The sequence below is a fragment of the Hylobates moloch genome, unplaced genomic scaffold (genome assembly GCF_009828535.3).
Source record: "Hylobates moloch isolate HMO894 unplaced genomic scaffold, HMol_V3 SCAFFOLD_13, whole genome shotgun sequence".
NCBI lineage: Eukaryota > Metazoa > Chordata > Mammalia > Primates > Hylobatidae > Hylobates > Hylobates moloch.
The window spans coordinates 50,377,306-50,393,833 of NW_026652288.1; the positions used below are offsets into that span (position 1 = coordinate 50,377,306).

A 16,528-nucleotide genomic window follows, 5' to 3' on the forward strand; every position below is an offset into this window, starting at 1 on the left:
CTGTGGTCCCAGCTATGTTGGAAGCTGAGGTGAGAGAATTGCTTGAGCCTGGGAGTTCGAGGCTACAGTGAGCCAAGATCATGCTACTGTACTCCAGCCTGGGCGACACAGCGAGACCGTCTCAGACGAAAATGGACACCACAGATACTGAGACCTAAAAGCAGCACAGTGATTAGGGAGATATGGAATGTGGTCTCTAGCCTAAGTTTAGGGAACAAAAACAACTTGAAGTGCTTCCTTTTTTTTTTTTTGAGATGGAGTCTGTCGCCCAGGCTTGAGGGCAGTGGACTGATCTCAGCCCACTGTAACCTCAACCTCCCAGGCTCAATCAATCTTCCCACCTCAGCCTCCTGAGTAGCTAGGACTAAAAGCGCATGCCACCATGCCTGGCTAATATTTGTATTTTTAGTAGAGATGGGTTTCACCATGTTGGTCAGGCAGGTCTCGAACTCCTGGGCTCAAGCAATCTGCACACCTTGGCCTTCCAAAGTGCTAGGATTACAGGCATGAGGCATCCAGTGTTTCCACATTTTTTTTTTTTTTTTTTTGAGACAGCGTCTCTCGCTCTGTCGCCCAGGCTGGAGTGCAGCAGCAGGATCTTGGCTCACTGCAACCTCCACTTCCCAGGTTCAAGTGATTCTCCTGCCTCAGCCTCCCAACTAGCTGGGATTACAGGCACCTGCCACCATGTCCAGCTAATTTTTGCATTTTTAGTAGAGACGGGTTTTCACCATGTGGGCCAGGCTGGTTTCAAACTCCTGACCTCAAGTGACCCTCCCGCCTAGGCCTCCCAGAGTGCTGGGATTACAGGTGTTGAGCTACTGTGCTTGGCAATGTTTCCACATTTCTTTTCCTTTTTGAGATGGAGTCTTGCTCCGTTGCCCAGGCTAAGAGTGTAGTGGCACGATCTCGGCTCACTGCAACCTCTGCCTACTGGGTTCAAGTGATTCTCCTGCTTCAGCCTCCAGAGTAGCTGGGATTATAGGTGTGCGCCACCACATCCCGCTAATTTTTGTATTTTTTTTTTGGGCGAGGGGACAGAGTCTCACTCTGTCACCCAGGCTGGAGTGCAGTAGCGCGACCTCAGCTGACTGCAACCTCTGACTCCCGGGTTCAAGCAACTCTTCTGTCTCAGCCTCCTGAGTAGGTGGGACTACAGGCGCCCACTGCCACGCCCGGCTAATTTTTTTGTATTTTTTAGTAGAGACGGGGTTTCACCGTGTTGCCCAGGCTGTCAACCCGCCCACCTTGGCCTCCCAGTGTTAGGATTACAGGCATGAGCCACCGCGCCTGGCCAATTTTTGTATTTTTAGTAGACATGGGGTTTCACTATGTTGGCCAGGCTGGTCTCGCACTCCTAACATCGTGATCCACCCGCCTCAGCCTCCCAGTGTTGGGATTACAAGCATGAGCCATCGCGCCCAGCCATCTTGTTTCCACATTTCAAGCTGCAAAGGGTAGGGGCTTGGGCTAGCTGTTCAGAAATTTAATTAGTTTACCTAAGAGACGTCAGATCCCCCTGCTCTCATGAAAATCACTAGTGAGGTCTTATACACACACACACACACACGTTCAGTGTGCTCACCTAAACATGGTGGAACATAGTTTGAAAACAGAGCAGTCTGGGTTATATGATCCAGTGGTTGCAGGAACTTGGGACAGAATTTTACCTTGAGCCTATTTCCTCATTTAGAAAATAATGGAATTTACTTTTCACAATATTATAATATACAGCAAAGTACATGGAATAAAACAATGTTTCTCTTCAATAGGAATGCTTTTAGGAAACTATCCTTAGGAGTTGTCCTTTCCCTTCAAGGAAATGTGATTGTCTACAATAAAAAACTCTAGCAAATGCCAAGTCACAAACTGAGACCCCTGACATCACTTCCCCCAAGTATCAAAAGGCTGATGGAACTTAGTCCCACAGTTATTTCAAAACAGCATGGGTGTTAAGAGGCAAAAATTTCCCAAGAATCCTACCTCCACTTTTGTTAGGCTTAAAACTGAGGCTGGATAAACTTTCCTTGAACATAACAGAAAAATTTTAGTGGCCAGGCACGGTGGCTCACACCTCTCTAATCCCAGCACTTTGAGAGGCTGAGGTGGGCGGGTCACCTAAGGCCAGGAGTTCAAGACCAGCCTGGGCAACACGGTGAAACGCTGTCTCTACTAAAAATACAATTAGCCAGGCACCTCTAGTCCCACCTACACGGGAGGTTGAGGCAGAATTGCTTGAACCCGGGAGGCAGAGGTTGCAGTGAGCGGAGTGTCACTGCACTCCGCTCTGGGTGAGAGGGACACTTCGTCTCAAACACACACACACAATAACCTAAGCATCTGCTAGAGGGTACAATTATTGCTTCCAAAATAGCCCTTACATTTTTAGGCTATCTTTGAGAGGCTAAGTCTTGCCTCCCATTCAGTTCACTTTCTTACTCCTGGCTTGAGAATTCTACTGAAGTATGAGACAGCTGGCCAATAAACCCAACTTGTTTGCCAAAGATGAAATCCATTATGTCCTTCTGCAACAGATGGTGCGCGTTAAGTCCCATTAGAGACCTACTGAGCTCAATGGCAGTGCTACAACTTGATTTTCCCTTGCCAGGGGAGCTAGAAAAATGACATGCTCAATTGGATCAATAGTAAAGTTTACTTATAGTGAGCCAAGAATTACTCCTGCAGTGAGAACCCGTTTCTATTTTCATTAAACCATGAAGCTGAATGAGATGAATCTAAATATAGAAATTCACATTAGAATCAACCATATCCTCTCTAACCTGAATTTCAACGTTATTAACCATAGATATCACAAAGGAGGACAAAACAAGCAGAACTAAGTTAAATACAGTTTATTAAAAAAAAAAAAAAACCCATTCACAAAATGGAATTTGAGCTGCAGAACAGCTCATGTGAACTGCATGGCAGTGATAATGAAGTACAGTGGCTCAGATAAAGGTCTTCACAAGGACGTTCCTGCAAAAGGCAAAAGAGGTTATAAAGTATTTATATAAGCAGAGGTGAATGACTACACAATTATATCCACTGTCACTACTGGGAATACCTGGTTGGCTAATAACTTTTTGCAATTGGATGAGATTACGAAATGTTTTGGTTTGGGGTACAGCTTGTTATTCTCCCTTTTTACTTTGGGAACGCAGGGTATTCTTTTGCTGAGCGCTAATTTGTAAAAACTTACCTTTCTGCCACGAACTTGGACAGATGAGTTTCTGTTTTTAAGAGCTGATAAGACTAGTAGCAGACTCCTCCCTAGAAAAGTAAACAACCTTTAGAACTAGCTCTCTTCTAAGACCAAGTCCCATCTCGAGCTAAACCCCCCATACCTCCCATTAATAACCCACCCATCCCCCCACCATTTGGGGAAGAGTCTATTACTTTGAGCCATTATTTTAAGGAAATGGGTCAAAGGAAGATAAATAAAAGGGCAAAAATTTATATTCACAGTACAAATAATGTGCTCATTTCCTTCAACTGGGAGCCACCAATAGGGTGTCAATTTAAAACAATTCATCTCCAGAAAAACCAAGTTCAGCTTAACTGGACTAGTTTTGGCTCAATATATTAAGAAAAATGTTTAACAGAAAACTGGACTTTAAGTAACTATATGGATGTAAGTAAAATCTGTTCTTACCTACCCGCATAGCAATAAAACCTTTCTTCCTGGTTCTGACTGCTAGTCCTAAGAGTCAGGTGTGCCTTACTCTTGTCTGCCTCCTTCCTTGCGATGATCACTGAAATTTCACTCCCTCCTAGCTTTCATGGAGCGTGCCGTGGCCTGCCCCTGGCTTATCTGTACTCCACATACCACAAGTGTCTACTCTCAGCTGTAGAGTGTCTGAGCTCGGAGCCATTCGCGCTATACTTGCTAGCAGTTCCTAGTAGCTGAACATCTCTCCTGGATCTTTAAAGGCATTGTCACGAATCCTGAGGTATCTGCAAACTCCCTCAATAGTTAGGGTTCCACCTGCTATTGCAAACTCAGCCAGTATCATGGAACTATCACCCATGCTTTCCCACCCACCACCACCTCCCACCCACCTCCCACCACCCTCCTCCCCAAACTTCCAACACACCCATGGGATGGAATATACAGTCCTATTGATAGACAAATCTCTATGCTACTACGTACAATAGCACTGAAATTGAGAGCACCAAAGGTAAGGCTCAAAAGAATCTATGTACAAATAACACATTATTGGATATTAACTGTTAAAGGTTTAGAAATCATTTTCTATACAATTAACATTTTAGGTAGGTTGTGTGACCTTGTGCCATAAAGGGAAACTGCAGTTAACATGAAATTATGTAAAAAAATTTAGTTTCTATTGGTATGGTTTCAATCTCCAAATTTATTAGTATAGTTAACTGACAGAACCTCCTCTGAAGGCCCACCCAACCAGAACCCAGTCAAACTGCAGTTTTCCTTTAATGTAAGCCTATCTTTACGTTCATTAAAATGCTTTCTGATATTGGTTATTTTTAAAAGGCCTCCCAGACACTTCAAATCTGTGGATTTATGGAGTGGCATTAGCCAGCAGCTAGTTTCTATTCCCTGGCAGAGCTTTGAACCTGAATTGTGTTCATAGAAGCATTCAACATTATCATCAGGGGGAGTGGGTAGGGAAAAGTCCAAATCTCTGCCAGTCCCAAATCCATACAGTTGTCATTTCATTCAAGAGAATTAAATCGTTTATTGATTACACATGATAATGGATGATACACAAGCTTCATTCCCATCTATAATTTTATCTGGTACCATTATTCAATTTAGATATATTGCATAGGATGTGCCAACAATCACTTTTATAACCAATAATTCCATGATTTTGCTTGGGTAATCCCTCTTAATGGTGAACTTCAGGTCACAACAGTAACTATCAGTTCAACTACACCAAGGTTTCCGAAGACAATGGCTTCTCCACCCAAGCAGGTTGTATATAAATTCCAAATAGAACCTGGCATCACCCTGAAGGAATTCTAACTTCACACTGTTGGGGAAATTTACCAAGATGGCTTCAGAGTAGACTAACTTTACACAGCACATTAAAAAAAAAGACATTTATTCAGCGTCACGATCAGACTATTACATTTAGCAATCAACAGCATGGGTGCAAAAAAAAAAAAAAAAAAATCTACATTAAAACCCTTTGTTGGAATGCTTTACACTTTCCACAGAACAGAAACTAAAATAACCTGTTATACAATTAGTCACAAATACAGTCCTCGAGTTTTTTGCCCATACACATGAGTATTTGTCTAAAACATGTCTTCTTTGTAGCAGCTAGGCCCTGCCACCACTGTGCTTGGCTGAGTTCACAAATCTGTTGTAACCTGTAGCTTCCCTGTCACTTCTCTGGCTCTCCTCTCCTGCTAAGCTTTGTTTCCTGTTGAACAATATGGAATAAAGTTGTTAATCTAAACATATTAAGACTCAAGGCTACAATCCAATATCAAGTTTGTTTCCCACAAATTTTGCTGATCTGAATATTAACTTTATATCCACAATTACTGCAATTATAATGTTAACTATGTTGCACTGCTCAGCTACATTAGGGTTATTGGGTTCATCAGCAATTAAAAAAATTATGTCAACACACAAAAAGGTGCTTACTTACCTAATTAAAATCTTCTGCCACTGCCATAGCTACTGCTGCTGCTGGAACCGCCATAGCCACCTGAAGAGTACAATTTTTCTTTTAAAGTTTCGAAGTGCCAACAGTAATAATGTTTTCATATTTGAGATAATAAAAGTTAAATTCAAGTGTCTGGCCATTTAAAAATGGCCCCTACTACAAGGGAGGTGGTAAAGAGGTCCCATGATTTTTCTAATTTGTAATCAAATTATCACTTTCTGAAGGTTCTAAACTATAAACGTTTTGCTGCCCAGACATAGCAGTTAAAAGGCTTTCTTCCCAGCAGTAGCTGCAGACACTCTTTTGACATTATCCAAAATTACATAGATACCATACCTTGGTTTCGTGGTTTTGCAAAGTATTGGCCTCCACCGCCATAGGGGCCAGAGCTTCTGCCTCCAAAATTTCCTCCCTTCATGGGTCCAAAATTTGAAGACTGATTGTTGTAATTGCCAAAATCATTGTAGCTTCCACCACCTCCAAAATTGCTTCCTATGAATGGGAAAGAGGGCCTTTATCTGTTACCTGAGGATGATGTTAGTTTCCAATTCTGTTTAGCGGTCAGAATAAAATAAGGTTGAGTTATCAGCCTTCCTTTCTCCCAAACTATGGTGACTCCAATCTTTGCATTTCATTCTCTGGGAAAAGGCATTCAGTTGAATAATCCAGTAATACAAAGAAAACTGGCCTAACTCACCATGACATAAAATAGATTTTCATAGTGGCACAAGCATACCCTTCAGCCTTGAAGGCCTTCATGGATCCAGGGCCACGGCAAGCAGAAGTATCTTGGATACATCAACTAAGCGCCTAAGGTCCCAAAGGAGTTAAGATACTAAATCCTTCTATGATACTAATCTAACTCAAAGACAACACTATCCACTTATCTCTACTAATTGGGAGTGAGGCGGCCCCAGCTTAAAGCTAGGAGGAGGTAGCATAGCAAGCCCATTTGTTTTTAATATATCATGCAGTGTACCACACAATGCTTTAACAGCACCAGAACCCAAGCTCTAAAAGGCTAATCTAGCTGTCACACCAAGTACTTGGATCACTGGATACCTACCACTACCACCGCCAAAGCCGCCTCCGCCTCCGTTGTTATAGCTGTCATAGCTGCCACTCCCGCCATAGCCACTGCCCTGGTTTCCATAACCCTGTCCACCACTTCCATAGCCTCTGCTTCCTCCAGAGTAACCAGGGCCGCCTCCTCCATAACCACCTACAAGAATACAATTCTTCTCAATAAGACAAAAGTATTTGACAATGAAAACTTGTGCAAGTGTAACGGCTGAAGGCCTGCTCACAGCATGCGTGTTACGGGCAAAGTTGAGTTTGTCATGCACCAGAATTTTAGTCTCTACTAACCTATTCTAAAGATCCAGGTTGCCGGGAATTTTTCTCTACTTATTCCTAAAAAACTTACCATCATTACCAAATCCATTATAGCCATCCCCACTGCCACCATATCCACCACCACCACGGCTGCCACCAAAGCCACCTGTAAGAAATAGTTTCAAGTTTTAAGTATGACTTGCACTTAAAGTGACATTCTGAATGCACTTCCTGTGCTGTAAAATCTTCATAGCAAAGATGGTGAGAAGTCAGAGCTACATGTAGATAAACCATACATACCACGACCACTGAAGTTTCCTCCACGACCAAAGTTGTCATTCCCACCGAAACCACCGCCACGACCACCACCGAAGTTTCCAGAACCACTTCGACCTTAAAAGATGAAGTTTAAGCATTAAATCATTCATACTGGAGTAACTCAAAGTTACCTTTAAGGTTTAATTAAGCAACAAGCATACCTCTTTGGCTGGATGAAGCACTAGCCATCTCTTGCTTTGACAGGGCTTTTCTAACTTCACAGTTGTGGCCATTCACAGTATGGTATTTCTGAACTAAAAAAAAACCAGATACAACATGGTATCAGGGTTTAGAATGCCACATGGATTGTGGAACCCTTACTAAATGCCACTATCTGATACTTACTGACAATCTTATCCACGGAGTCATGGTCGTCAAAGGTTACAAAGGCAAAGCCCCTTTTCTTGCCACTGCCTCGGTCAGTCATGATTTCAATCACTTCAATTTTTCCATACTGTTCAAAATAATCTCTTAGGTGATGTTCTTCAGTGTCTTCTTTAATGCCACCAACAAATATCTTTTTCACAGTTAAGTGGGCACCTGGTCTTTGAGAATCCTAACAGGAGAAAAACCATAGGTTTAGATTAGCAAAGCCTATACTCAAATCAAAAATTTTGATAAGTTTAGAAAACTCCCGAATCTTAAGTCCATAGCGGAACATATCCAAATGAGTTTAAGAAAACAACAACAACAACAAAAAACCCCACTCACTTCTCTCGAGACAGCTCTCTTTGGTTCCACAACTCTTCCATCCACCTTGTGTGGCCTTGCATTCATAGCTGCATCCACTTCCTCCACAGTGGCATATGTGACAAACCCAAAGCCCCTGGAGCGCTTGGTGTTTGGATCTCTCATTACCTGAGAACAGTGTTAATTTATGTAACACAAAGTCTGACCGCAGAAGCTTTCGTCATTTTAACTTTGAATAGGCCAATAGGAAACTTTATACCAGCCTTTTATAAAAAGCAGTCCAGTTTCCCACTACCCTAGATTTAAGAGGTAGCTTTTAAAATCAAAGCAGGACGTTCCTTTGTCAACAAAGCTCTAACTATAATGCTATTAACAACTTTCATAAGCATTCAGAGAGGACTGCACCAAGATAACCCAAGGAAATCGGCTGTTTTACTGCTTTGTCCCTTCCAAATCTTACCACACAGTCCGTGAGCGTTCCCCATTGCTCAAAATGGCTCCTCAGGCTCTCATCGGTTGTTTCAAAGCTCAACCCTCCAATGAAGAGCTTCCTCAGCTGTTCGGGCTCTTTAGGAGACTAGAGTGGGGGGAGGGGGAAGTGTTAAATGGGCTACAACATGAAACAATTTCCATCGAGGAAAAGAAAAACTAGACACCAACTGGGTACCTAGCACTTATTGTTCGTTCAGGTCGCAACAAGACACGTGCTTCTCCCTATCAAGGGTGGCTCTATGCTGGGGGTTGGGAGTGCTGGGAAATCGCAAGCGCATGAGTCCCTAGTCGCTTTCCGACGCAGGCGCAACAAAGGCTTGGGCGGTAGGGACGCATCTCCATAATGGGACTAATCGCTCTTCAGAAAACTCGTTCACCAAGGCAAGGTTTAAAAAAAGACAAAGATCCTGTGTGCCTAAGAATTTTGCTACGAGTAACCAGTCCCGCGTGGTAACTCATGGTTGGCGGAGAGCGGCCTCATGGCGATCAAGAGGACAAAATGGCGACTTGAACTTTGGGAGGGGTAGGCCGTGGCAGCGACCGAAGGAACTGTAGAATGGGCTGGTGCAAGGAACGAAACCAAGCAGCATCTTACCGATTCAGGAAAGGTAGGGGAAAAAATTCAAGTTGGAAAGCGCGCCTAACTCACCTCTGACTTAGACATGACGGCAGGGTGAAGACAGACTTTAACGATGCTTCTTCGGCGGCGTCCACGGACAGAAAGGAGCAAGCTGACGAACGTATCTGCCAGCCTACCTTCGCCCTCTCTTTTTTACCCCGCCTCCTCTCTTTCGGCATTGGTAGACTCCGCCCTGGATCAGCTCTGATTGGATACTTGAAATCGCTTCCCCTGCTATTGGCCTCTGGTGCCACATTGCTGTGTAACGTCATTCCTTCGGTCGTTCTACGCCGTCTCCACCCTTTGGAGTCCATTGGTTCCCGAGTAATGTTATTGTTAACCAGCTTGATTGGCCAACCGACCAATCATTCATATTTGAATCTACCTTGGGTGTTTAACGCCTTTTTAATCTTCCACGCGCAAATATTACAGTCAAGTCGCTTGGCAAAGCATGATTAACGCTATGTATTCAACAAGCAGCCAGGTCACAATTTTTTTGCAATGAACGCTTGTTGACCGCACGTGTAGTAAAATGGCGAGTTTTGCGCAGGCGCATTAAGAAGTTCCACCTGCCACTGAGAACACGTGAAATGGCGGGCAGGACTAGGCAGTGAATCCACGGCGCCTGCGTGTTGGCGGGAGTTGGTCCTAGCTTTGCGCATGCGTAGTGGGCGGAGAAAAAAAGGTCCGGTCCCAGGATTGGTTGCGCAGGCGCAGGGAAGGATCCGTTTTGGCGGGCGGTTGGCGTTGCGCAGAAGGCGGCGGCGGTGGTGGCTTGTGGTGCGGCCTCACCATACAGGAACAGGGCAGACGTTAGCGTGAGTGATCACTCTCAATCCCGGGTAAGTGGCAGACAGTCTTATCTACCCATAGTAGGTCTTGAACTGACTCCATTTGGGCCCGTTATTGTGTGAAATGAATGGACCGCGGGGTGGGGTGATAGTGAAGGGGCAGCGGTGGGTCGGGCCAACCAATAGAAGAACAGGGGGCGGGATGTTTTAATCCCCGTAGGTTCTTTGGAGCTGTGCAGCCGAAGACTTTGACTGGCTTGTGTATAGGCCAATTGGGTCTGCCTTGAGCTGCCGACTGATCGGCCCTTGGGCCATCGGAATGTGGGAGACGGGTTTTCCCCTTCTGAGCAGCGTCTCACTGAGCCAGTGAGCAGGAAGCGCGCGGTAGGTTGGGCTTCTCCAGGAGGCAGCGGTTTGACTCCAATGGGGAATGCGGGATCGGGCGGTTAAACGGATGGAACGAATCTGGAGCCAGTAGACGGACAGCCTAAGGAAAGCGCTGGGACCAGTCGTCCAATCGGCTCTCCAAAGAGGGAGGTCTTCGATTTGGGGTTGTGAGGAAGGGGAGTCGGTGCCTGTAATGGCGTGTGAGGGTGGATGTTTTATCCACGATGACTTCTCTAACGAAGCCTTTAGGCCTCAGTCCCATAAACCTCCTTGAAAGCGCAAGTTTGCTCCCAAATCGACTTGAGCATTTTTTCCCCCGCCTCCTCACCACTTGAGGTGTGGGGAACGGGAGTTTTTTTGTTTTTGTTTTTGTTTTAAATAATACTTTCAAAAGTCGCTTCTTTAGGAAGACTTAAAATATTAGAACGAATAGGAGAAATCTCTATGTACTGTCATGGAAAGGCGTTCGAGAAATATCTCCTTCCTGATAGTGCATATTGCTACTGCCAAATATGTTTGTAGGTCCATAGAAAAGTTTTGGAAAGCTACACACCAAAGTGTGTCAATCCTAGGGACACCGTAGGATCGAGGCAGGTTGGATCTTTAATGTTTAAAACTTTGCAAGGTTAATAATTTGTGATTAAAATTAAATAAAAAATGAAGTCGATTGTTTTGTGTTTCTAGTCATAATCACAAACTTACCACCCCTATTCTGTTTTATGTAATCCATGTGCCCAGTGCTTTTATTTTAGTCTCTTTCTCCCAGGAACTTTCATATATTTCTTTTCTTTACACCATTAAAGATATCCTAAAGTCCCTCTTTTTGCTGTTCCTTTGAGGATATCTGACTTTGGAATAAAAAAGAAACACTTAAAGAGGGTAATATTTAGGGTTCTGGGGACAGAAGATTCATCTCTCACCTGGATTATTCCTTGCCTTTTAATTAGATTTCCTTCGAAGTGTGTTTTACATGCAGTCTATCTCCTTTTGGTAATGCCCACTCTGCTTATTCCAGGATCTTTTGGAGAAATAAATAAATTTTGATAACATTGGCTGTATCAGAGTCTTACTGCTTTATTCAATAATTTATTCAGGATGAAGGGAAAATATTTAAATACTGAAAATCAACTACCTATGAAGTACACTTACAATTAGAGACCTTTCCGACTTTATACCAAAGACAGACGGTTTTAACAGCAGTTTATGAACAGAGGAGAGATTTCCATGTTCTCTGGCACTAGCAAAAGGACAAACCTATAATTTATACCTGGCTTTAAGCCTATTTGTAGTATGCTAGTAATGGAGTTGCTGAGCTTCTGAGAACTAAAGTGATACTGGTTAAGGGTATCTGTCCTGGATTTATTTAGGTTTGAAAGGAATACAGTCTTGACCTACAGCAAGGTTTCTCAGCGTTAGCACTTGATATTTTGAGGCAGATAATTCTTTGTTGAGGGTGCTCGGGGTGTCCTGTGCATAGTAAAATATTTAGCAACATTCCTGGCCTCTACCCACTGTATGCCAGTAACATCGCATCTCTTGCCACATCCCTATTTGTGACAGATTGTTTCCAGACATTGCCAAATGTCTGGGGAGGTAGGGATGGGGGATAAAATCTCCCTGAGTTGAAAACCATTCATTTAAAATACTGGAGTATGCAGGGCACAGTTTTGTGTTCCTGTAGTCCCAGCTACTCTGGAAGCTGAGGCTGAGGTAGGAGGCTTGAGTTCAGGATGTCAAGGCTGCAGTGTGAGATGATTATGCCTGTGAATAGCCACTGCACTCCAGTCTGGGCAGCACAACAAGATCCCATTGCTAAAAAAATAAAAATAGAACGCTAGAGTTTATTATTTTTTCAAAATCCGTTATTTTACCAATTGGAAAATAGGTAAAGGTGAGAGAAGATGGTTGAAATGTTTAGGGAGTGGCCTTTGGTAAATGGATCACTAAATCCTGATGTTTATCTCCTTAGATACAGAATTGATCATTGTTCCATTTAATAAAAGGACATTTTTATTAAAATTTTTACCACTTGGTCTGGCGCCGGTGGCTCATGTCTGTAATCCCAGCACTTTGGGAGGCCGAGGTGGGCGGGTCACTTGAGGCCAGGAGTTTTGAGACCAGCATGGCCAACATGGTGAAACCCGTCTCTACTAAAAAACAAAAATTGGGCCGGGCATGGTGGCTCATGTCTGTAGTCCCAGCACTTTGGGAGGCCAAGGCGGGTGGATCACTTCAGGTCAGGAGTTTGAGACCGGCCTGGCCAACATCGTGAAACCCTGTCTCTACCAAAAATACAAAAAATTAGCCAGGTGTGGTGGGTGCCTGTAATTCCAGCTACTGGGGAGGCAGAGACAGGAGAATTGCTTGAACCCAGGAAGCAGAGGTTGCAGTGAGCTGAGATTGCGCCACTGCACTCCAGCCTGGGCGACAGAGCAAGACTCCATCTCAAAACAATAAAAACAAAACAAAAAAAACCCACAATAATTAGCCAGTCATGGCGGTGGGCACCTGTAATCCCAGCTACTCAGGAGGCCGAGACGGGATAATCGCTTGAACCCAGGAGGCAGAGTTTGCAGTGAGCCAAGATCATGCCGCTGCACCCCAGTCTGGGCGACAGAGTGAGACCTTGTCTCAGAAAAAAAAAAGTTTTTACCACTTTCTGCAGCTTAAACTTACACATACGATTGATTGCATCTTGTCCTTGTTTGGCTTCCTAAAATAACGGCAAATATGTTTTTGAAGAAGGTAGACTTTGCCTCACATCCTTCTTTTTCACTTGATTCTAGCTAGCCTCTTTCCTGGGATTCTTTTGGATCCATGTCTCAAAACTTTTTTGACCTCAATAAGAAATATATTTTACACTAATCCTGTACACATTGAAACAGATTTCACTAAACAAATGTGCAGAGTACTCTGATATTCTTTTGTCTGCAGTATACTGTTTCATTGTCTTAAGAATCTTAGCAGTCAGTTTCCACTGAACTGATTTCACAGCTGTTTATAGACCCAGGGTTTTGGGGGGAAAAAGACTGCTGATCTGAACAATAGGTCACCAAGTCATGCCACCTTTACTTTCTGAGTCAGTTCCTTCCATCTCCAGCCCCAGCCCCTTGTACAGATGGTCCCTTACTTGTGATATTTCGACTTAAGATTTTTCACCTTTACAATGGTGTGGAAAGCAATTTGCATTCAGTAGAAAGCATATTTCAAGTATCCACATAGCCATTCTGTTTTTCACTTTCGGTACAGTAATCAACCAATTACATGAGATATTCAACACTTTATTATAAAATAGGCTTTGTGTTAGGTGATTTTGTCCAACAGTAGGCTAATGTAAGTATTCTGAACACATTTAAGGTAGGCTAGGCTAAGCTATGATGTTCAGTAGATTAGGTGTAGGAAATGAATTTTCGATTTTTCATATTTTCAATCTGTGATGGGTTTATCAGGACATAACCCCGTCATAAGTCAAGGAGTATCTATGTAAACAGGTTTAGCAGTGACCCGTTATTTGGTGTTTTTACTCATGTATTTTACTTTGAAAGATTATAGGAGCCAAACCGAGACTTTCTAGTTTACTGTGGCGTGCAAGTGAAAACTGCTTGTTTTATTGTGAAGTCTCACGATGCTTAAAGAGGGAAAACAATAAAAATATTGCAAAATCTCTCCCAATGTGATAGATTTTGTTTTTTTTGGGGGGGGGATGGAGTCTTGCTCTTGTTGCCCAGTCTGGAGTGCGGTGACACGATCTTGGCTCACCTCAACTTCCGCCTCCCGGGTTCAAGCAATTCTCCTGCTCCAGCCTCCTGAGTAGCTGGGATTACAGGCATACACCCGGCTAATTTTTAGTAGAGACGGGGTTTCTCCATGTTGGTCAGGCTGGCCTCGAACTCCTGACCTTAGGTGATCCGCCTGCCTTGGCCTCCCAAAGTGCTGGGATTACAGGCGTGAGCCACTGTGCCCAGCCTCCAATGTGATAGTTAATAGATATGATGAACTTTTCTCTCTGGTGGTAGAATTTTACTGGGTAATTTTTCATTGAAATTGTGGTACTATCACAGAGTTAGAAATCCTAACTTCCAATGTGATACGTGTTGGGCCTCCAATTACAGAAGTTATAACGCTTGTGCTTAGGACTTTGAGACATACTGGCTGGGTGCAGTGGCTCATGCCTGTAATCCCAGCACTTTGGGAGGCCGAGGTGGGCGGATCATGAGTTTAGGAGATTGAGACCATCCTGGCTAACACGGTGAAACCCCATCCCTCCTAAAAATACAAAAAATTAGCCAGGCGTGGTGGCACGTGCCTGTAGCCCCAGCTACTCTGGAGGCTGAGGCAGGAGAATTGCTGAGCCTGGGAGGCGGAGGTTACAGTGAGCCGAGATTGCACCACTGCACTCCAGCCTGGGTGACAGAGCGAGACTGTCTCAAAAGAAAAAAAAAAACAACTTAGAGACATACCTCTATTGCAACCAAATCTAAAAGGGGTGTTTACTAAAGGGGAATATATTTTTTCACTGTTGGGTCTGAAAACTAATAAGTGGAAAGCTTCAATTTGGGTAGTCGGTAAGCAGGATGATAGTTGGGGAAAGAAAGAGAGTCTACATTTGAAGCGGCTGGATTTGTATATGGCTAGGGAAATTCTGGAGATTCTCAGAGCCCTTAACAACACTCTAGAAAAGAGAACGGTTTGGTATCAGGGTACAAGATTTTTGAAGAAGACCAAGTCGTTTTTTGCTTCTATTGAGATTTGTTTGTTTTTGAGACAGAGTCGCGCTCTGTCACCCAGGCTGGAGTGCAGTGGCGTGATCTCAGTTCACTGCAACCTCTGCCTCTCGGGTTCAAGTGATCCTCCTGCCTCAGCCTCCTGAGTAGCTGGGACTACAGGTGTGTGCCACCATGCCTGGCTTTTTTTTTTGTATTTTTAGTAGAGACAGGGTTTCACTGTGTTAGCCAGGATGGTCTCAATCTACTCATGATCCAACCGCCTCGGCCTCCCAAAGTGTTTGGATTACAGGCATGAGCCACTGTGCCTGGCTCTGTTGAGGTCTTTAACCACATAGCATGATTTCCATATCTTATTGGTATAGCCCATTTAATTAATAACTGTCCTGGTAAAGCATTTCTAGTCTTTTTTTTTTTTTTTTTTTTTTTGAGACGGAGTCTCGCTCTGTCGCCCAGGCTAGAGTGCAGTGGCGCAATCTCGGCTCACTGCAAGCTCCGCCTCCCGGGTTCACGCCATTCTCCTGCCTCAGCCTCTCCGAGTAGCTGGGACTACAGGCGCCCGCCACCGCGCCCGGCTAATTTTTTGTATTTTTAGTAGAGACGGGGTTTCACCGTAGTCTCGATCTCCTGACCTCGTGATCCGCCCGCCTCGGCCTCCCAAAGTGCTGGGATTACAAGCGTGAGCCACCGCGCCCGGCCCATTTCTAGTCTTTATTTTGTCCTTTTACTTGGATTATTTTTATTTCCATTCACCTTACATGAAACTGGGCCTAAAGCTGTGTTACGGATATTGATTTTAAAAGTAATAAATTACAACATAAGATACCACTTGACTCAGTATGGATGTTTACATATCTGCTATTCGTGAACTTGGACTCTGGGCAATCATCTTTTTCTCCTGACATAAACTTTTATTTTTCTTCCTTGCTTATAGAGAATGATTTTAACTGATCATTGTACTAATAGGAAGGAGTCCAGGTCATCCTGAGAAGAGTTCGCTTGTCCAGAGTCCAAGATGCAGATTTGTTGGATTTCTGTAAGCCACTCGAAGCCACATATTCATTTCTGATGACAGCTTTACACTTGTGCTGGAAGAACACCCACTGTGACAACTGCTGCCTATGTTTAGTCTGTCCAGGAGCTCTACCAACTAGCATGTTTGCAGAAAAACCTACACTGTTCTTGTTAGCAGCTATGTAAATATTAGATCTTTCTGAGTTTCTCTTCTCAGATGTGCCAATTTCTTTGGAGCAAATTGTATCCTGCAGTTGCCTCAATTTACCCTTTGAAATGAGGGATTAAAGGTTTTAGACATTCTTTGGGTTATCTGAAACACAATTCTTTTTGGATCAGTAATGTTTTATATATGTCCACTTTATGATTTTTAAAATTTTATTCCCCATGTATATTAGTTTCCTGTGGCTGCGATAACAAATTACCACAGACTTGGTGGTTTAAAACGAGGAATTTATTCTTCTCACAATTTTGGAGCCCAGAAGTCTGCAATCAAGATATTGA

At 43.6% G+C, this 16,528-nt stretch overlaps 2 protein-coding genes across 2 annotated transcripts in view; one reads left to right on the forward strand and one right to left on the reverse strand.

Moving 5' to 3' along the window:
- Positions 1-4,066: 4,066 nt before the first annotated feature.
- Positions 4,067-9,248, reverse strand: HNRNPA1 (heterogeneous nuclear ribonucleoprotein A1). Its single transcript, XM_032173508.2, has 11 exons — positions 9,139-9,248; positions 8,458-8,574; positions 8,019-8,165; positions 7,653-7,863; positions 7,469-7,561; positions 7,290-7,382; positions 7,081-7,155; positions 6,721-6,876; positions 5,991-6,146; positions 5,637-5,696; positions 4,067-5,405 (listed from the first exon to the last, which is right to left on the reverse strand). Exons 1-10 carry the CDS (start codon positions 9,151-9,153, stop codon positions 5,641-5,643), a joined length of 1,119 nt encoding a protein of 372 aa, XP_032029399.1. The 5' UTR covers positions 9,154-9,248; the 3' UTR covers positions 4,067-5,405; positions 5,637-5,640.
- A 426-nt stretch (positions 9,249-9,674) lies between these two features.
- CBX5 (chromobox 5) overlaps positions 9,675-16,528 on the forward strand; it is a 51,218-nt gene continuing 44,364 nt past the window's right edge. Inside the window, exon 1 of the mRNA XM_032173510.2 lies at positions 9,675-9,950. The gene's annotated coding sequence lies outside the window, so the exon portion shown is untranslated. The remainder of the gene's footprint in view (positions 9,951-16,528) is intronic.

Bases quoted from the DNA above. Each gene is read 5' to 3' on its own strand.
- HNRNPA1 (XM_032173508.2), bottom strand. The intron at 8,166-8,457 runs GTAAGATTTGGA...CACTGTTCTCAG, and splicing joins GAACGCTCACGGACTGTGTG to GTAATGAGAGATCCAAACAC. The intron at 7,864-8,018 runs GTGAGTGGGGTT...TTCTCCTGTTAG, and splicing joins AGAGAGCTGTCTCGAGAGAA to GATTCTCAAAGACCAGGTGC.